This window comes from Tinamus guttatus, unplaced genomic scaffold, assembly GCF_059628265.1.
Source record: "Tinamus guttatus ecotype Peru unplaced genomic scaffold, ASM5962826v1 Tinamus_guttatus_pri_ptg000010l, whole genome shotgun sequence".
In the NCBI taxonomy this organism is placed as follows: Eukaryota; Metazoa; Chordata; class Aves; order Tinamiformes; family Tinamidae; genus Tinamus; species Tinamus guttatus.
The window spans coordinates 3,950,672-3,972,218 of record NW_028288544.1 but is presented as its reverse complement, the minus strand read 5'-3'; the positions used below and the strand labels follow the sequence as shown (position 1 = coordinate 3,972,218).

Here is a 21,547-nt window from a genome sequence, read left to right as displayed (position 1 = left end):
CGCATTTCCGTCGCCGCCTGTGGCCTCGAGCAGCTGGCGGGCGGAAGCGGTGGGGTTTCGGTTTCTTCCTTCGGGCGTTGGGACCGTTGGGACCGTTGGGGCGGCGATGCCGGTGTGCGATATCTGCACCGAGGCGCTGCCGTCGGAGGCGGCAGTGCGGCGGCACGTGCAGCGCGCGCACCTGGAGCGGCAGCCCCGCTGCCCGCTGTGCGGCGCGGCCGCGCCGGGCTACGACGAGCTGCGGCGGCACGTCGAGGAGCTGCACCCGGAGCCGGCGGAGCGCGGCGGGCCGCGGCGCGGCCCTGCGGCGGGTGAGCGGCGGGCCCGGCCGGGCGGGGCGCGCGGCGGTGGCCTTCGGGCTGCGGAGTCTGCAACCCTTGAGATCCGCAGAGCCTGTGTGGACAGGGCCCTGGGCAGCCTCCCCTGTTCTGGCGGCCCCCGCTTTGCGCGGGGGACCTGCCCGGGTGATTGCCCGAGGTTTTGTTCCAGCTCAACTGTTCCAAGGCTCCACGATGCCCTTTAGTAATACTAAAACTACAGAGAGATTTTGGCGGGGGGGACGAGGGAAGAATGAGATGGAGTTTTTACTTCTATCTGTATTCAATACACCAACTGCTGCATTATCAAATAAATGTTAAAGGATTGCAAGGAAGCATTCCTCCTTTAGAAAGGTGTATGGAATAGATTTTTTATTAAAGTTCTGCTATTTCAGACTAAGTACATCTACTGCAAGTGTTATTACAGAAAATAGTGATCTTAAGTTAAATGGGTCACAGCTTGATTAGTGGAAAGATGGTAAATATCTTCTGATGAACTTGTGAGGCCTTTAAATATGAATTCTTAAATATGAATCCTTAATTAAATATATGTTTCTCTAGATTAAAAGAATTAAGAGAGCTGTTTTGGGGTTTGCTGCCTTTCCCTGGGAAATTTGATGGTACATAATTCATCACTGGGTATATGAGGCTTTGTACAGCAACAAAAGGGATGATTCTTTAGAAAGCATGAAAGCTAATTAAGCATGGAACCAAAATTCTTTTTCAAACACAGGAAGTGGTGAACAGCTCTATGAGTGTCCAATATGCAGTCTTACCTGTACAAATGTTCAGATTCTCCAAGAACATGTGGATCTACACTTAGAGGAACAAAGCTTTTCAGAAGGTACCTTGGTGGATGCAAGCTTGATAGTTTAAAATACTTTCAAATACTATTTGCTTGTTGTAATATAGAATCACTGGCAAAAGTTCAGCTATATATTTCATTATTACAAAAAAAAAAAAAAAACCTCTCTGATAAAGTTAATATAGTCAGTAGCAAGTTTTATCATGTGGTTGTGCGCTTTGCTTAATAATGCATGCTAAAAGAAGTATCTGTGTGTGCATGCTTATAAAATAAATGAACAATATCATGAGCAAAATAAACCCTAGTGGTGGTGGGGGGAAATGTTGAAAGACTTTTTCAACTCTATAGAAAGTTTACATACGTGGATCTCAGATTGGCACATCTTAGTGTAACATGAGTTTAAAAGTAACAGCTTATTAAAATTTCTAATTTATTCTCAATTCTCTTCTCTAAATGCTTGTGCTGGTTAATTAGCTATAGTGATAAGGGAAAAGACTCGAAATAAATTTGCTTTTTTAAGCACGGTTTCCTTCCTATGGGTTTCCCATCCAGTTCTCTGACCCTAAATTTGTCTGTGTTGCTTCATCATTATGCGTTTGCTAGCAATGATTCTAGAAGCTGTCTGGGATACTTGGTAAACTGGGACTTCTTGCCAATGTATCAGGTGAAAAGTAGTAAACACAAGTGTTTTCTTAGTCATGAAGTTGCATGCCTTATTTGCCAAGTAACTATCCTTTAATCCTGCATAATCTTTCTCTAATTGGGAGGCTGAGGTTTAGGGGGCTGAATGTCATTGGGGTTACCTAGCGTTCTTTGCTAGTATCTCAATATGGTATGGGGTACCTCTCCTAAAATTAATGCATAGGTGTTCTTATGTGTGTCTACTTATAGAAGCATTCTTAAAGGTCAAACAAATTATTATTCAAAGCATTGTTAACCTGCTGATCTAGTCTTCTCTCTGTAAAATTATTCCTGGGTAGGTGGAAACTTAAGAGATCTAGAACTGGCTCAGCAGCTCCAGATCGAAGAAGATAAACAGCAAAGGTCAGAAGAGGAAAGGCGAGAGAAGGAAGAATTTAACAAGCTACAGGTACAGTAATACTTCTAAACAAGAAAATTTGAAAGAATTGTGCAATGTATAAGCTATGTAGTAGCAGCTGTAGTGTTTTGCTTCTCGAAAATAAGAATAGCTGTAGCAGGTCAGACCTGCACAGTCAGCCAGGCTGGACTGAGACAGGGGGGTGGGAGGGGGCTGAAGGCAGGTACAAGTCCTAAGCCACCCTAGTCCTGGCATTGGTGCCAGGCAGGCACCTGGAGCTTGCCTTGAGCTGCTTCACTCTATTCATGTGGCCCAGGATGAGGCACTGCAGGACTCCTGTGCATGCTGCACTGCCCTTCAGTGTCTCCAGCTCTACTGCCCTGCCTTGCAGGGCAGCCTGGAGTGTATTCCCTGAGTCACTGAGTGGCTCTTCCTGGAGAAATTGCCTGCTTTGGTACATGCTTGTTCCCAGACCCGCCCTGCTAGCTCCTGATGTCCATCTCCCTCCCACCATGCAGCTCTGATATCTTCACCACCCTCTCTTCCTAACTCCTGGCCATTGATCACCTCTGTGCCAGTGGCCCTCTGCCCAAAAGAGGACAGAGAGAGATGTCTGCTCTTCCAGAGGTAGCTCTCCTAGTGTCCTAGACTTGCAGTCCTCATCGGCAGTAGAGTTTGGCCTTTAAAATCTCATGAATTGAGGTATTTTTCTCACTCTTTACTTTTTTCCACATTACAGATTGTGTATGTAGCTTACATACACAACTTTACATTCTATATTGAATATAGATTAAAAACAAATGTAATCTAAATAATGTACGTTCCATTCCTAACAGAGACAGTATGGCTTGGATAATTCTGGAGGTTACAGGCAGCAATTGGTAAAGAATATGGAAAGGGAAGTTGACAGAGGAAGAATGCAGCCTTTTGAATATCACAAAAGAAAAGCTGACATGATGGAATCTTTGGCTTTTGGTATAGATGATGGGAAAACAAAGACTTCAGGTAAATTGTTGAAGTTATGCAACTAAGAGGATAATTTTTAGGCCTGGGCTGTAGTGACTTGGAGTGGAACAGAAGGGTTCCATAGTATCCATAAGTACTTCTGTCTTTGTAAGGAATATTATATTGGAGGTGCAGGTGAAGTAAGTGCTTAACTGTTGATAGTACTTTTTCATAGTAATAGCTCTTGTGCAAGTTACAATTTAGAGCCAAAGTTGTTCATTTCAAATATTATCTGTGTAGCAGCAGTGAAAAAATAGCTTGAAATCTTGACATCCATCATAGGATATAGATACATCAAGATAAAGAGCATAAGATTGAAAGAGATATAGTGTGGAGTGTCTTTCTGATTCATGCTCTAGATCTAATATAGGATCAGTCAGAAATTTTAACATGAATTGTCTCAATCTATTTCAAGCTGGGAAAGAATTGATTTCTGAAAGACTCTTTAATTCATTTAATTGCTATAAACTTTGGTTTTGGTCATCTTCTAGGAGTCATTGAAGCATTGTGCAAGTACTATCAGAGTGAAAACAAAGATGTAAGACGTGTATGGCTCTCTGCATCAGTAGATCATTTCCACTCATCCCTGGGCGACAAAGGCTGGGGTTGTGGTTACAGGAATTTCCAGATGCTCCTTTCCTCACTGTTGCAAAACAGCTCATATGATGACTGCTTGAGAGGTATTAATCAGAACAGCCTATCTGTTACACGTACCTTAGATGATAAAGCTTTTAACTATTGTGTAAGTGAAAAGGTAAAGCACCAAAGCTTACTAGGCCAAAAATAGCTATTAAATGCTTGCTGTACCATTAGAACATGTCATGGAAAGAATCTGAGGAGTGAATACTGTCAAGGCAAGATGTAGCTTAGTGCTTGGGCTGTATCTTTTGATGATGTCAATTATCTCTTATAAAACAGGCTGAATATTCATAATTAATACACTGTTTCAGTAACTGTAATCTCACTGCAGAAGTTTTCTGTTTCAGGTATTGTGCTAACACCTAGTATACCAAAGATTCAGTCCATGATTGAAGATGCCTGGAAAGAAGGCTTTGATCCTAATGGGGCATCTCACTTCAACAACAGATTACATGGCACCAGGGCATGGATAGGAGCATGTGAAATTTATTCACTCTTAACTAGTCTCAGAATAAAGTAAGCTGTTTTTCTTCGTGTTTTTTTTTTTCTCTCTTCCCTGACACTGCATATACCTCTATAATGTCAGAAATGCATGATGAAAAGCCTGCTTAGTTGCTCTAGTTGCTTACTTGCTCAGCTTGTAAGTAGGTTAAAAGTCTAGTCAATAACAGCAAAAAGCTATTAAACAGATAATAAATTGATCCTTGCTTACAGCGTTTAAACCTGGTGAAAAAATGTCCATATATGTGTAAAGATAAGCAATGATTAAGTTCACAGTACAAGAGGGATGTGGAGCTGCTGGAGAGAGTCCAGCGCAGGGCTACAAGGATGATCAGGGGCCTGGAACATCTGCCCTATGAGGAGAGGCTGAGGGAGCTGGGCCTGTTCAGCCTGGAGAAGAGAAGGCTGAGAGGGGATCTAATCAGTGTCTATAAATACCTCAAGGGAGGGAGTGCAGAGGACGGGGATGGTCTCTTTTCAGTGGTGGCCACTGATAGGACTAGAGGAAATGGCCGGAAACTGAAACATCAAAAATTCCATAGGAACTTAAGGAAAAATTTCTTAACAGTGAGGGTGACAGAGCACTGGAACAGGCTGCCCAGAGAGGTTGTGGAGTCTCCTTCTCTGGAGATCTTCAAAACCCGTTTGGACGCAGTCCTGTGCCACGTGCTCTAGGTGACCCTGCGTATGCAGGGGGGTTGGACTAGATGATCTCTAGAGGTCCCTTCCAACCCTAAGCATTCTATGATTCTATGATTCTATGATTTTTTTCTTAAAGTTTAATCTTAATAAGAATCTGAGTTTAAGCTGTTTGCTTGCATATCCTGAAAGCTGTTAATTGGGCTCTGTGATATACATATATTGCTTATGCAAAGATCAAAATAGCTTTCATTTTCATTAATTTTGTGAGCTGTCGTTATGCTGAGTAGAGTACTGCTTGTGTCACCGAATAAGTCTTCCAGTTTTGAACAATACATATAACATTAGTTTGTCATGATGTTTGTTCTTTACTTCTATATTAAAAAAAAATGACAACCACCACTAAATTACTGTGACTCCTGTGTCTATAAAAACATTCTTGGTACAGAAGCATGGGGGTGGAGAGAAGAAAAAGTACTGTTTGTTTTTCATTTGTTCACTTGTGATTTTTAACAGCCTGACCTGGCTAAACTTTTACTATGGGGATTTCATTTTTAAATGTTCTGTAGGTGTCAAATCGTGGACTTTCACAAACCAACCGGTCCCATGGGGACACACCCTCGCTTACTTGAGTGGATTTTGCACTACTATTCTGCAGATAATGAAGGCAGTGCAAAGGTAGTGTGCACTTCCAGACCACCTATCTACCTGCAGCACCAAGGTCAGCATCACATTTATTCACTTATTAGTGTTTTCTGTGTTTCTTTATATGTGTTGCAATCCTGAGTATGTATAGCTTTTGTTACTCTTACTAAAACCAAGTGTTTTTACTGAATGGAAATGTTGGGTATGATGGGGGTCTGAACAACTTGATGCCTGCTCGCTCTTAATGAATACTTGCTTAATTTTCAACAAATATTTTGCTTGATCTGAAAGCAGATAGCTCGTTAAAAGAAAGCGTTTTTTTGTTGTTGTTGTTTTTGTTTTCAAATTAGGTCATAGTCGTACTGTTGTTGGAATAGAAGAGAGGAAGAATAGAACATTATGTTTACTACTATTTGATCCAGGATGTTCTTCACAAGAAATGCAAAAACTGTTAAAACAAAGCAGTGATGGTACTAGCCTGAAACTGCTGCGAAGACTTGTGGGTAGTTTAAAAGAAAAGCAATACCAGATAGTTGCTGTAGATGGTGTACTCACACTGGAAGAGAAAGCTGTAAGTATTAATAATAATAAAAAAAAAAAGTGATCAAAATTTAAGAGCATCTATCTCTTTATTTTCATACAAAAATGTGTATGTGTGACTGCCCAGTTAATAATTTGCATGTTCAATCCCCTCCCTCTTCCACCGTCTGTTTTTTCTGTTAGTTGAGTGATTACAGAATAACCTTAAGATCAAAAAACCTTGATGTATTTGACAGCTCCTAAATCTTTTATGAAGCTTCACAGCATTCTGTATGTATATATTAAGCTTTTGTTTGTTTGCTTGTTTCTTAAGAGCGACTTTGTGAAGCTATACGGTACTTATCAGCATTTGATAGCTGAAGAACAAAACACACAGATGCTGAGTCTGAATCATGCTTTTTTTTTTTTTTTCCTTTTTTTTTTTTTTTTCTTTTTTTTTCCTTGGCTTGGGTACCAGAACCAGTAGATTATTATTTTTAAGTGTGCTTAGAACTTCGTATATTCAAAGCTCCTATCTACTTAGTCTATATGTTTGAGCAGCTGAAATTTTATAAATCCTATCCAGATGAGTCGTGTTGGCCATCATATCTTTAAAGTCTTCACAGTTCTTTGTCATGCATGTCAGATATAACTTTCTCTCTTAAGCTTCCTCTTTTCTACACAAATTCTGAGGAACCATGTTCTAATTCCAAGGTGTCTTCCAGATGTCTTGCTTTAATTAAGTTATGAAGTAGCAGGTGACCAGTTCACCTACTCAGGTGTATTTTACAGACGTATTTTGAAAGGAGACATTGTCTAAATGCTTCATGGCCTTTGAGCGTGCCAGAAATAACAGAAGAACATTCTGACACAATCTCTTCCCTCTGCTGGTGAAAAGATTAAAATTTAGAGCTCAGTGAATAGAAAAGTATGCCTTCCCCCGCTCCCCCTTTTGATTAATACTTAAATTTTAAACAAATTATTATACTTTTTTACTTTGAAAGCCCATAGTTAATTAAAATGAAACATAACCCTGCATACAAGGTAAGTCTATTAAAATGTTTTCCAAGTTGATGGTGTAAAATGATACTTTCACCTCACTAAAGCAATTTTTTTTTTTCGTTTTAGGCTCGCTGCCGTGCTTCTCGGGTCTTCACATCGCAAAAGATTCCTTAAAGGATGCCTTTACTACCTCCATCTAGAATTTGCCAGATGCAAAACATTAAAATGTTGGACCATAATTATTTTTATTTTTAAACAAGCAATTGAGACTCTGGAGAAGCATAAGACTGGAGTAAACCCTGTAGTGTTGATATTCAGTACCAAGATAAAACACTTCTCTCCTTCTGAATTTGTAACTCTTCAGATTCTTAAACTGATTTATTACCTTACTAATATATCTAATTATGTTTTCATACTTGTCGAAATGAAAAAAACAATACTCACCTTCCCCTAGCAAACTATGCACTACAGGTAACTTTCAAGAGCAGTGTGAAAAAATACTGTGAAACTATTTTATTGCTGTGACTTCTCAAGTTTACCTCTGTAAATACATTTATACAGCCTCTGTGGCTAATGCTGTATTTTATATAAAGTTTGATTTGAAAATATCTGCTGTCTCTTAATAACTTACCCTGCAGCTACTTTTTTCTAAGTATAAAAACAAGTCAGTGACTTCATATGATATGGTCTGCTCCAGCAGGGATTATTCAATTCTAATTTATTCCTGAGCTTCTTTTCAATTAGCTGTCTTTTCTAGATATGCTACTTGTGAACTTAAAACTGCTTGTGGTTATGAGGTTGTTCAGTGTTAGGCTTGTATGTGAGGTGTAAATCATCAGTGGAGGTAGGCAATTCTTTCAGCATTACTTAATTGTTTCAGTTGACCTTATACTAGAATACCTGTATTCACTAACCTATTGTGAGATGTTTTCTGCTGGGCTCTCCTTATTTTCCCTTTTGTCTGCAAGCATGGCTGCCTATCTTACTGAATAATAATCAAACTTTTCCCTTCCTGTTTCTAAGAAGGCAAGAACTGGTCTCTGCCTGGCTCGTGCTCTTGGTTCACACCGAGCACACAAGAAAAAATAAACTGTGCAATTAATAATCAGTGCTTAAATGCACATTCCTGCATCTTCTTCTGAGTGCCTGAAGAGGGCATGCTCTTCTGGACTGGTAGGCCCTGCCTCCCTCACTACTTGCATACAACTTTTGCAGCCTCTGAATCAAATGTTACAAGTGCCGTCAATTCCTCCCCCTAACTCTGCAGCACGTCCTTTAGATTCTCCCACTTTGGGCACAGAATTAAGACACTCACTAAAATGTGGATTTTTTTTTTTAAAGCCTATTCTTAATGAGTTTGTTTGTTTTTTGGGGGCCATCCTTTAATAAAATACAAAGACTAACCCAATATATCTGATTGTTGTCAACAGCATGAGGAAATAAAAATGTCTTGGCTCCTCCCAGCCTCTGCAACCATTTCCTTGTTGCTGCCATTGCCCTTCAATAGTGTCCATGCTTTCCCCAGAGGATGAAGGTGGTGGCTAGTGCTAATCCATGTTGTGCTTCTCAGCTTCAGTGCTTATCCTAAACGGCTCCTCCTTTTTCATGTCAGCAAGTTTCATGCCCTCCCCCCACCCCCTTCCCACTTTTTTTCTAACTCCTTTGACATTTTAGGGAAAGGATATACATATTTTACATATGTGTGTATATATATGTTTTTTTTTTGGGGGGGGGGGGATTTTTTTATATTTGCAGTGGCACTCTTCCCTCATACTTTTGCGTGAAGGAGGCTCTCTGACCTGAATAGTCTTCAGTAGCTGGTGGTTTATCTCTTCACATAAGCAGGGTTGCTGTGAGCTATTTGAAATTGTTCTCAAAGTTGCGCATTAACTCTTGCCTTCATTTGGTTCCCAGGGCCAGCGACCAGTTTTTCAACTGTCTCCAATTTTCTGCCATAAATATTCAAGGAATAACATCTGAATTTTTCCTTGTCTTGCAGTCCAGCTCAAAAGTCTTTTGGCCTCTAGAATGAGAATCACTGTTGTGATCTTGGGTGCAATAAAATTAAGTTCTGGTATATTAAAATTCTTATAAAATTCTTATATAAAATTTTTATAGTGTTTCATAAATTCAAGATACAGTTCTAATCAGTTTTAACTGCTGCTGTTTAACTGTTCAGTGTTTCTGAGAGGTTAAAGGCCTCATGCTAGGCAATCTGCTTGAGGGTAGGAAGGCTCTACAGAGGGGTCCGAACTGGATCCCTCTGGATCCAGGCTGGATCAATGGACTGAGGCCAACCGTTTGAGGTTCAACAAGGCCGAGGGCTGGGTCCTGCACTTCAGTCACAACAACCCCATGCAGCGCTACAGGCTTGGGGCAGAGTGCCTGGAGAGCTGTGTGGCAGAAAAGGATCTGGGGGCGCTGGTCGACAGCCAGCTGAACATGAGCCAGCAGTGTGCCCAGGTGGCCAAGAAGGCCAATAGCAGCTTGGCTTGTATCAGGAACAGTGCAGCCAGCAGGACCAGGGAAGTGATGGTCACACCCCTGATTATTTTCTTTTCAGATAGGGGTGTGTCCTGCAGAAGGCAGGGGTTGAGTGGGGAAAGTGGCAGGCAATTATGTAGTCAGGCCCTATGTATGAAGGGCAGAGGAATTAAGGTTGAGTGACTTTAAACCACTATTTCCTTGCTTATAATGGCTTGACACTCTAAATTCTACTTTATTTTTAATATTTTTTAATATTTATTTTTTAATAAAAATTTTAGATAACTCCACAGCAATTTCTGTCATGAAAAAAAAATACTAATCTTAATTATACTGTGGATCATTAATAGATTTTTGTTTTCTAGGGCAAAATGACACATCACAAGTGAATGGTGTGACTGAGAAAAATTACCATCATCTGAGCTACACAAAACACTTAAATAGGTCTCACATTGTTTACCGACAGAGAAATGGGGGTGTCTGCCTACTGAGCTCCATGTGATGTCTTATATGCTTATATATATGCTCAGAAAATAGCAAAGTAATGGTGCTGCCATACCTCCTACCCAACCTTTCTATGGTGTGCAATGAAAGATAGCTGGTCTTTGGGAGGACTTTTGAGTGAAGTGATGTTGAATGCCAGTGGATTGGCATTGCAAAAGCCAATGTGAGACCATACTTGTTGCTCTTTGGATTCCCCTGAGCAATGCACCTGAGGCTAGAAAATCCAGTTTTAGGATCATCAGATGCTGCCTTTATGACATTTATATACCATTCAAAATTAATATTGAATGATAAAATACAAAAGGGAAGGATGACAGGGGAAAAGACAGAACACACATTATCTGTCACCAAAAAGCTTTCCTCTATGCTGAAAAAAAAAAAAACAAACTCCCCTTTCTGGCTTAGTCTTTTGCTGCCCCACCCAACTGATCTGTTCTACAAGTTGGAGGACTATTGCTCTAAGTCAAAAAGCAATCCTTCACAAAACACAACTCAGAACTGGGGAACAAAATGTCCTTCGTTGTGATGTGATCAGCATGCAGGTAATGGTGAAAAAAAAAAAGCTTGATTAGGGAGAAAGAGAGGCATTAAGGAATGTAAAAAAAACATAATCTCAGATCACGTTGACTGGTCTTGCAAACCCACAAAATCATACAGCTGAGCTTTACATAAAAAGGAAAAATCATTTTTTCTCTTCCTTGGCAAAAATTACATTAATAACGTTGCATTTTAGATGTTCTCTTACCACATGTTCTCATCAGTTTTTATTAGGGAGGAATCAGATGAGTTACTGAAGAATGAGTGGTCACCTATTGATTTCGGAATTCCATGTATTCTTAAGGATTAGACCATACTTTCCTCTTTCACTGAGGCTCTACCTTTAGGTTGGTGGAGAGCAGAGTACTACCTTGTGGTGCTCTCCTTCATTTGGACTGTCTCAAGAGCTTCACTGAGCTCTGATCATCACTAACATCTAACACGGGCCCATGGTCAGACCACAATATTTTTCAGGCTCTCTTAAATCAAAGGGTATTTTGAAATGTCTTAAACAGAAGATATGCCATGTATCTGTGACCATTCCACAAACACTAGGGACAAGGATAAATGCCTGCATAGGGATGAACTAGAGGAAAAAAAAGACAATTATTTGCAAGTGTTCCCCACCAAGGCAGTGGGTGATATAATGCTTGTCAGATATTAGGCAAGTTAATTTCTGCTCACAGCTGATCTGAAGCACTACCACACTTTATCTGAACATACTGCTTTCTCATCGCACACATGAAGCCCAAGAGTTCACCACCTTTAACCTTTAAACATGTACTTTCCAAGATATAATCTTGACCAGAACAAGACGTACCTGTTAAGAGATGTGTTTTGCCCAAAAAACAGAAAAGAAAAAGCATTATAGAATATTTTTGGGTGCCTTTATTTTCTGCACATGACTCTGTGCTGTCAGAATATTTTGACTTTAAATTCTATGAAGAATAGAATCGCCTGTTGCAACAATCCTGCAAGGAAGAGAGTCCCACAGAAAACTTTTCTGCCGATGTCACTAGCTGGTTCTTAATTTATATCCATGGGTCCCCCTTTTACTTTCTCCCATTTCTCCAATTTACAAATCAGACTGACTTACTCATCTCTTCCACTGCAGGTCTGGCACAATGTTCTGTAAACAAATTAAAAATAGATAAAATGGGTTAAGCACAGTGATATTCATTGTCTTCCCCTTTTTATGTCCTTATAAGAGAGGAAGGGGATATCTGAACTCATCTTAATGGCTGTATCAGCCTTAAAATCCACAGACTCTTATGACTTCATCAAAAAATGTGAACCCTCTGCAGGCAAAGAACGGTTAAAGGAGCTAGAATCCATAAGGCAAATTTCAAGATAGAGAAACCATCAAAAAAGGCTTTAATCTTCTTTCCTTCCTATCTTCAGAAGCAAGGCTTTAACATGGACAGTCAGTAGCATTGCAAGTGTGCGAGGCTTACCGGTGAAAAGCTGAAGAGTCTTGTTCTCGTTCCTAAATGTTCAGATCCTTGTTCCAATTCAGCAAGCAGCGACTGTCTGTCAGCTGAAAAGGTTTAACAGGTTGGAAATCAGAGAGAATTTTCAGAGAAAGTGTTTGAAGATTTTAAAGACCAAAATCAGCAAGGTCCCCACACCTCTCGCCAAGAAGAAGAGTTTCAAAATGAGGAGGCTAAGCAAGGAACGATGTTTCATTAATTCATTCTCACCCAGACACTGTCTCTAAACTAGGACTTTTGGCACTTTCCTTGACCAAAGTGCCAAACAGAGCTGAAATGCCAAGATGTTTTGATAAACTTGGGCTCACATGGGGTATAATGGGATCCTACTCCCACCCATATCTGCTGCAGGATCTGAGCAATACTGTGTTGAAAATCAGCAGCTCTGAGGGAAAAAGCTGAAGTGGTGTGTGTGCTGGGAGCAGGACGTATTTGAAAATAGGAAAAAAGCTACGAATGCAAGCTTATAAAAGGCATCACTAAAGAGATTCAAGGATTAAGGGCTCTCTTCAGACAGGAGATAAACATGCGACTGATACATCTAAGATTGAAACAGGCTATTTTTTATTTCAGTGATAAGTATTTTATTTTAATTATAGAAACACTTGACACCTAGACAACACAGGAAAACACTTGGCATGAACGCACACATATGATTTAACTGACAAAGCAAATTCCATGCTCCTGACTGAGAGCAGATTTGGCCACTCTGACGTACTACTTCATAATGTGCTCAGACGATTCTTAGGGTCTACTGTAAAACCTTAGTTGGAGATCAAATCTTTGGGGGCTGAAGTTAACCAAAAGTTGATCCATAAAAGATTCTCAGTAAAAAGCAAAAGACTTTTTTCATTTCTCTTTCTCTCCAATACTCCTCAGTGATGCTGTTGAAGAACAAATACTATAATGAACATTTTACTCATTTCAGGACTGCATACATTTTTTTTTTCCATGGCTATTGGTTATTTATTAGTTCTCTAATCTCTGTGTGTGTTAAAGATAAGCAGGCCCTGAAAGAAAGCCAGCTAGCTTGATGTCAGCAGGTACACTGCTTGGTTCCAGAGGAAACGTGATTGCTCAAATGACTCGGGACTCATTCCTGTCTCCTGAACTGGAAAGTGGCAGAACCCACCTTTGGCAGCACAACAGCGGCACACAGAAGGTAAATACATCTGAAATGGTTAGAGCTCTGAGTTAAATTATGCTATACTCTCCTTTCAGGAAAATAGGAGTAATTGCATGCAGATCTTTTATGTAAAATAGTCTGAAATTTTCTGTCAGAAAGAGGTAGAGAGGACAAAGAGGTATAAATGCTGTAGACTTCCAGGCTGACTGAACAGGACAGGATCTCTCATTGCTGTTACGGAAATCAGAGCACTGTATGGGAAGAAGTAGTTTTTTCTATCACTCAGCAAAGAAATTGGAGTCATAGTTGTGAGAGAGAGAGAAAGAAGCAGAGCAAAATTGTGCAGCCTCTGTGGATTCAGCAGTACACCTGCAGACCCAGGGCTGGGCGGAAGGAGTTCTTGAGCTGGCAAAGAAGGGCATATCTGAATCTCCCAACAGAATTTCATACACGCTAGTCATGAATGGGCTTTCTAGGCAGCTATTGTATGATATACTGTTTCATTATATATGTGGGGTGTGTTTTGTTAATATTATATTGACAGAAACAAATGCAATTTTATATTTTATAAATTTTGTAAATTTTTTTGTAAATTTTTTTTTTGTAAATTTTTGTAAATTTTTTTTTTGTAAATTTTATAAATTGGAAGATTGGGGTACACAAAAATTAAGGTTTAAAATAAATCACTCTATGTGACCATGTACTGATCCACCAGAAAAGCAGTTGCACCAGGTATAGTGGCCACAATGGACAATGTGAGGAGAGCTGGGAACTGTAGACCTTCACTCCGCACCTGCCGTTGCTGCCCTTGCTTGACTAACATGGCTCCTGCCCTGAGGAAGGGAGTAAAATAGAAGCCAGGAATCTCATAATAATTCCAGGTGGGAAATAGGGACAATGAGGGGCCTGTTCCCACAGGATTATTGCAGTAGGTTTGGATTTGTGCATCACCTGGAGTCAGGATTTTTGTTGGTGGTATCTAATGATATTAAGTAAGGGTTTTAATAGGAGAAATTAAGTTGGGTCACCCTCATAAACCAGAGGTGTAGATGTGAACTCATGCTACGGGTATCGCGTCTGTGAGGAGTTCTTGGCATCAGGGTCTGAGACAGGCTTGCCCACACAGCAGGCCTGAGGGAGATCTGTGCATCCTCCCATGGCCACAGTTCTGCCCATGGTGGAGGCTGCCTGGTGCCTGCTTTGGCTCTGCTGCTGAGCCTCCTGTGAGAGATCCCTTTTCAACCCATTTTGGCTCTGCCTGGAGTGGGGCCGCCCGCTTCCACTTCCGCATGTCCGCAGGCTGGGCTGCTTCTGAGTCAGGAGCACCAGAATGGAGAAAGCCCCAGCTGTGCCCAGCAAATCCCACCTCAGTGATGGGAACCTCAGGCACTGGGGGCCACACAGGCCAAGCCACTGGCTGGAAGAGGCCATGGCAGCCACAGTGATGGAGACAGCGCGGCTTGGTTCTGCCCTGGCCCCTCTCCTCTCCTCGGAGAAGGGGCAGGCAGCCCTGGATCTGCACGAAGGTTGCACCCTGAGTGTGGGGGTGGTCAGAACTTCATGCGTGGGGGCAGTGTGGGATGCTTGACCCCTTCCTCCTGCCCTGACTCTCAGAGTGCTGTGCAACTGGCGACAACCCCTTATGGTCTCTGCCTGAGCCCCATTATGGTGCCAATGACCCTTGGCTGCGCCCAAGCTAGAGGTTGCGTCCCTTGGCCTGCTCAAGGACAAACTTTGCGTTTCCAATGGGAGCTCTGCCAGCCCAGCGTGTTTGGCCAGTGTGCAGGAGGAAGCCAGCATGCATTCCTTCCAGGTGGTTTCACAGACTAGGGAGGCAAAGGCAAAGTTCTGAAAGCATAACCTGGAGATAAAAAAGTGAGAACAAACAGATTGAATCAGGGGCCTCATTTCCAAGTACTACTTGCTCGCCTTAATTCAGATCGCTTGGCAGATAGGTCTTGTGTAAGCAGTGGTTTCAAACAAATCTGAACACTGGTGATATCCACATGTGGAGCAATGATCAACACTGCAGTCATGGGGACAACATGATCCACCATTGATACACTGCAATGGGAAAAGGCAGGAGAGAGAAACTTGAATAAAATTCCAGTTAAAAACATCTCTTTTAAAATATATTTTGACTTAAATGAAACAAGGCAAATCTGAAAATGCCCTTGTTATGTCTTTCTGCTCCAAGACTTAGGATCAGAATAAACCTTAACCTTTTGACCCATCATTGGCTCCCTTTGGCTCTTGCTGAGCTACGATAGTCACCTTCAGGCTATCTTTTACTCTAGCTGTGTTTCCCCAGCAGTTTGATCTTCCTCCTTCACCGCAATGGTAATGAGTAATGTCTTCCTCCGGCAAATATGTGGTAACAGTCAGTGTTAGTAGGAGACAACTGCCTTTAAAAACCAGAAGACATTTTCTTTCTTTCTTTCTTTCTTTCTTTCTTTCTTTCTTTCTTTCTTTCTTTCTTTCTTTCTTTCTTTCTTTCTTTCTTTCTTTCTTTCTTTCTTTCTTTCTTTCTTTCTTTCTTTCTTTCTTTCCTTCTTTCCTTCTTTCCTTCTTTCCTTCTTTCCTTCTTTCCTTCTTTCCTTCTTTCCTTCTTTCCTTCTTTCCTTCTTTCCTTCTTTCCTTCTTTCCTTCTTTCCTTCTTTCCTTCTTTCTTTCTTCTTTCTTTCTTTCTTTCTTTCTTTCTTTCTTTCTTTCTTTCTTTCTTTCTTTCTTTCTTTCTTTCTTTCTTTCTTTCTTTCTTTCTTTCTTTCTTTCTTTCTTTCTTTCTTTCTTTCTTTCTGTTTTTTTTTAAGCGATACACACCCCATGAATACTTGTGCTTATCCATTCCAATTTACAGAAATCTTTCTTATTATGGGAGAAATATAGATAATGAGAAAGGGAATAGTTGGACACTAACAATAATAAAGTATTTCAAACAGGGTTTCAATTACCTGATTTGGAATGAATGTGTGGTAGTTACACTAGCTCTGTCAAAGAGTTATAGATGTCCCAAAGAAATCTTTATGATCCCCTAGATTGAGAAGCAGCTTTGACAAGTGGATTTACATAGGCTACTTTCAGTTACAATTGTCTTTTTAAATGTATGTAGCCTAGGGATGTGAATGAGTAAAAGGTCATGCTGCTCATATTTTTCCTCATGGGAAATGGAATGGATGTTCCTGTGACTATCTGAAAGCTAAATCTCTGCTCATTTTTCCCCAGGAAGTATGCTGAAATTTATCTTGTTGAAATATGTTGTCACTAGATATATTGCTTGAGTTATTGAATCTTTTTTTTTCTTTTTTTTTTCTTCCCTCTTCCGTTTCTATAAGGTAACAGCACAAGAAAAAAAAAGGTATATCTTTATCTTTCTTATTGCAGGATACCTATTTGTAACAGACACAATGGAACCCTCAAAAGACTATGTATTCAACCACAAAGGCGTTTATTTTGCAACAAAAGGAGCCACACCTGAGTACATAGATACCCTGGAGACATTTGAAATCAGAGACAGCGATGTTTTCATAGTTACTTTTCCAAAATCAGGTGAGAAAAAAATTGTCACCAAAAAAAAAAAAAAAAAAAAACCCAAGGAAGCAAAGAAAATGAAACAGGCACAGAATAATTTAATGTTCTTAGACACATGCAACAGAGTCATGGCCCGATCAGTCAGGCATGAGTCTCCTGCTTATGTCCGTCTGAACCTTCCTCATTCTTGGATTTCAGCCCTATAGATACACTCAAAGCAAACTTACTCTACACAAGGACATCTGCATGGATTCAAATTCTCTCAGGTGACCATCTTTACTGGTCTGTAGTATAGAGGGGAGAAGTAATCAGCACAGCCACACAGTGCACTTTTCAAAAGGCTAAATGGTTCCTCTCATTGCCCAGATGAGTCACCTATTCAGCATTCCCCCTGCACTATCAGTGCCCAGCACACAACCTGTACTGCCAGCACAGCTAGGCACCATAGCCCAGGAGTCAGGTGTTCCCTCAGCAACTCTAGGGATCTGGTTGCTGCAAGCATCTGCTTTATGGGGCCCATCTGTGCTTTACAAACATCCCTTTACTAGCTGCTGGTTTCATGACATCCCTCAACAGCTGGCAGGATTTCTGGCAGAAAATGTATTTTCTAGAGCCCTTCATCAGGAGAGAGTTTTAGATCTGGGGTCCACAGAGATACAGGAATTCAATTTGCTGCAAGGCTTGAGGACACATTGATGTTGTGTAGAAGCTGAATATAGTGGATAAAGAAACGGAAGGTTCAGGTAGAGAACATGACATTTCTGCAGTGATAAAAGTATGTTTCCCTTCTGCACTCAGCAGTGATCCTGACAGTGTTTGGTCTCTTTGATCTGCTAAGGAGTGCTTATATCTCACTTACGTCTATGAAGAGGCTGTATTTATGATCATGTACACGAGCTTTGAATAAGGAAGGAAAGAAATGAAAAAAAAAAAAAAAACAGGGTCCAAATAAAATTTTTCCTTCTCAGGAACTGTGTGGACTCAGAATATTTTGAGTTTAATAATTCATGAAGGCCACAGGAATGGAACAGAAAACATAGAGAACGTGGACAGAATGCCATGGCTGGAATATAATTTTAAAAATATGGATTATACGTCTCTTCCTTCACCCCGTGTCTTTGCCACTCACCTGCCTTACTACTTAACTCCAAGAGACCTGAGAAACAAAAGGGCACGTGTAAGTATGATCATGGGGCTTCTTTTCAGCTGTCATCCAAAATGTGCCTGCATGCTGCCTCTGGCATCTGCCTCACATATTTGGGCTTGGAGTTGGGGCTTCTGATGAGGTTAGAGCTACACAGAAGTTCTAATTGTCAGAAAGATTTTGCTCATTTTAAGAAAAAAATGAAGCTGAATCTCCTTTCAAGAAAGTTCCAGTGATTTTCTAGTGCTGTTCTTTCACAGCTGATGGCCTTGCCCAGATGAACAGTAGCAATGACACGTGTAACCCTGATCCCATGAAGATAGGTATCCATGGGCACTGAAGGACGTCACAGGGAAATGTCAACCACTATAGAAAAAATGATGGTGTAACATGATCTGGGATTGATTTATGTTTGTCATCTCCATGTTGTTTTCTCGCATATTATGTAAGGATAGTTAAAGAAAACCACACAGAGAGAGAGCGAAAAAGGAGCCCTTTTTCAGTATTTTTCAGACTAGTGTTCTTTTCTCTTTTGCAGGTTATCCATGTTACCAGGAACCCCAAGGATGTTTTGGTTTCTTATTTCCACTTTTCCAAAATCATAGACACATTAGAGAAAGTACCAGATTTCAACCTTTTCATGGAGAGATTTTTAGCTGGCCAAGGTAAGATATGTTGCTTGCTAAGAACCCCAGTCCCATTGCCTAGTTTCAGTCTGAACGGAGGTTACTTACAGCAATCGATATCAACTACCCAGAATCACCAGCCTTGAGGAACCTGAATCCAAAGCTTGAGAGCTTTTTCTGTTTGTAAACAAGGTCTAAAGGAGATAATATAGTCAAAGATTTGCTGACTCCCAGCAAAGTGCAGGAGGCTAATTCTTTACTAGTTAGATATGGACACAGACTATATCCTTTGTGATACAAAGACAAAGTAGATGATTGGTTTTACCTAATCGGCATGGAGGATTGTCACCCGAAGACTGCAATCATGTGTCAAGATATCAGGAAAAATGTACTAAAAACAGCAGAAAATGCAAACTTAAAAGAGCCTTTCCAAAGACATTAAGGAAGAGAGTGGATTATTAAAAATCTATCAATGCACATTAAGTAGTGTTGCTCTTCACTGCAAAAGCCCGACTAATTGTGCCTCTTTGAGCCCACCTACCTGCCAAGCCTCAAGAAAGAAAGCACAATGGAAAACACTGAATTTGATGCTTTTGTCCTCAAAAGTACCAGAGGCATAAAAATCTTCATAAATGTACTGTTTTTATGCTGCTAATTGCATTTTGTTCCTTTTTTGTTATTGTTATTACTTCCCTGGATAAGTCCTTGGTGGTTCATGGCTGGATCACGTTACAGGCTGGTACAGCCACGCACAGGATTTCAATATACTCTTCCTTACCTATGAAGAAATGAAAAAGGTGAGGTCAGTTAGTTAATACCTCTGTATTCCAAATATTCTCTGCCTCTTTTCAGGGTATTTTCAGATTGGCCTCTATGATAAGAGTTTATATTGGAAAGCCCAAAATCCCTTGTGAAACAGATACAAGTTGATGATATTTCTGGGGAAATAAAGCCATGGGTCTCATTGGTGTGACGTCTTAGCACTTACTAGGAACACATTATATAAAGCACTTTGCAGTATGGCAGAAGTCTGCCTCCCTACCATGGCAAAAATAACTTCTGAAACAATACAGAATAACATTTTTACAAGGTACGTTCAATAGGAGTGTTACGCTCATAAGGCCAGTTCCAGTAAAGAAGTGCTTAAGAGGCAACTCTGAGGTTCCCTGAGGAGCTCTCAAAGTGCTGACCACAACTTCCTGCCAGTTGCTCCCCATGCCTTTGTGTGACTGCTTATTTCTGTCAGCTGGCTGCCCTTCTTCCTCCCTGCAGAAAGGGGACAGCAACACAGTGCTCCTCATGTTCAGCACTTGCCCACACTGCAGCCTGGGGCTGCTCACCATGAGAGTCAAGCCCTTATTCAGGACAGCAGGTCTGACAAATGACAGGTCTAATCCCTGACTTTCCAGTCACAGACTCTTAGATCTACCTAGAGCCAGTCCAGGGCATCTTACTAAGACGCATGAGGAGTTTACAGTGTGGGGAGCAGAATGCACCATTCCCATCTCAGGCAGCACTGCTCTCAATTGCTCAAATGATGCATGATTACTCTCTCACAAAAATGTTTTGCACCCATACTTGTGTCTTTCATTCTACTGTTTGGTCCCTTGCATCACCAAGACAGTTTCGATGTAACATTAATTGTAGGATCTCCGAAGTGCTGTGCTGAAGATCTGCGACTTCCTGGGCAGGAAGCTGAGTGAAAAGGAAGTGGAAAGCGTTGTGAGACAGGCTACGTTTGAGAACATGAAGAAAGATCCCAGGGCAAACTACGAGAAAATGCCTGGATACCTGAAAGACGCCAAAAAGGTTAACTTTCTGCGGAAAGGTAAATTTGGAGCAGGTGGCACTGTAACTATTTCATATCTTTTCCCTTGTTTCTAGTCTCAGCTAGAAAGACCCATTTTCAGAGGAAGACTTCAGTCTAGGGACAATTAAATATATCAGAACAGTTTTATGGCCAGGAGTTCATCAATTTTCCTATAATATCCTGGTGAAAATAAAAGGGCAATATTTTCCGAAGAGCAGCACCAATTGATGCTCTTGTATCTTATAAAGGAAATGACCTGCATTTTGTACTGAGTCAGGAGTAATATGATGGATGCCTTCTTACTGGCATCATACTACTGACAAGGCATGAGTAACTGGCTTTCACTGGAGAGGAGAGCATCTTTGAAAGCAAGAGAGATATTTGTTTCAGCACCTCTGAGTTAAGACTGAAAAAAATGCTAGCTTGGAGATCTTCTTACAGATGCATACTGGTTTTTGCTTTTCAAGTGAGGGTTTCTACTAACAGCTTGAACACCAGCTTCCCGAGCACCAACACTGAGGCTCCATGAACTTCATCCTTAACTCCTGAATATTACTAATACTTTCTACTGTTCACTGTAGAATAAGACCTCCTATGGATTAAAGAAAGCTCTGTATTCACAGCAAAACAAAAGATGTTTCCGTTAATAGGTCTATACATTTGATACACAGCACCAATGTTTGGAAGCGGGCCGTCAAAAAAATGGAGACTCACTCAGCACAGCAGCGAGGGAAGCATGAAGTGCTTCCCCAAAATAGCTCTCACTGCTTTGCAGGGCAGGCTTCTCGACAGGTGCATGTCCGGCTTCTCACCTTCCTTTACTACCTCTTTCCTCAGGCACTATTGGAGACTGGAAAAACATCATGACAGTAGCACAGAGTGAAAGGGTTGATGAAGTTCTGAAAAAGAAAATGGAGAATCTGCCCATCAAATTCATCTGGGATATTAATGATCAGATGTAGACTGCTTTCCAGCCTCATCACCCTTTGGTGTTCATAGTGGATGGACATATTGTGTGTTCTGGAAGGACAAAATAAATCAATTTCCAGCTGCATTATGGAAATAAAAGTTCTATCAGCTCATTCACAGTGCACAGCTCATCCAAATAAGCATCTCAGTTACAGCAGGTTCCTGTTTGAAGCTTCAAATATGTTTTAGCTAATTTTCCCCGTGGTAATCTACATCTT

General features: G+C 40.8%; 2 protein-coding genes across 2 annotated transcripts; both read left to right on the top strand.

Moving 5' to 3' along the window:
* Positions 1-106: 106 nt before the first annotated feature.
* ZUP1 (zinc finger containing ubiquitin peptidase 1) lies at positions 107-7,446 on the top strand. Its single transcript, XM_088522184.1, has 9 exons — positions 107-464; positions 1,021-1,161; positions 2,103-2,212; positions 2,998-3,166; positions 3,658-3,846; positions 4,153-4,321; positions 5,515-5,666; positions 5,941-6,161; positions 7,238-7,446. Exons 1-9 carry the CDS (start codon positions 107-109, stop codon positions 7,283-7,285), a joined length of 1,557 nt encoding a protein of 518 aa, XP_088378310.1. The 3' UTR covers positions 7,286-7,446.
* A 9,191-nt stretch (positions 7,447-16,637) lies between these two features.
* Positions 16,638-21,333, top strand: LOC104575574 (amine sulfotransferase-like). The gene is made up of 6 exons (XM_088522545.1): positions 16,638-16,798; positions 17,749-17,957; positions 18,463-18,589; positions 19,253-19,347; positions 20,198-20,378; positions 21,198-21,333. The coding sequence occupies exons 1-6, from the start codon at positions 16,657-16,659 to the stop codon at positions 21,320-21,322; spliced, it is 879 nt and encodes a 292-aa protein (XP_088378671.1). The 5' UTR covers positions 16,638-16,656; the 3' UTR covers positions 21,323-21,333.
* The last annotated feature ends 214 nt before the right edge of the window (positions 21,334-21,547 follow it).

Coding starts and splice junctions, on each gene's coding strand:
- ZUP1 (XM_088522184.1), top strand. CDS start 107: ATGCCGGTGTGCGATATCTGCACCGAGGCGCTGCCGTCGGAGGCGGCA. Junction 3,167..3,657: donor TGGGAAAACAAAGACTTCAG/GTAAATTGTTGA, acceptor GTCATCTTCTAG/GAGTCATTGAAGCATTGTGC. Junction 5,667..5,940: donor TATCTACCTGCAGCACCAAG/GTCAGCATCACA, acceptor TTTTCAAATTAG/GTCATAGTCGTACTGTTGTT.
- LOC104575574 (XM_088522545.1), top strand. CDS start 16,657: ATGGAACCCTCAAAAGACTATGTATTCAACCACAAAGGCGTTTATTTT. Junction 17,958..18,462: donor TGAGAAACAAAAGGGCACGT/GTAAGTATGATC, acceptor TCTCTTTTGCAG/GTTATCCATGTTACCAGGAA. Junction 18,590..19,252: donor GAGATTTTTAGCTGGCCAAG/GTAAGATATGTT, acceptor TCCCTGGATAAG/TCCTTGGTGGTTCATGGCTG.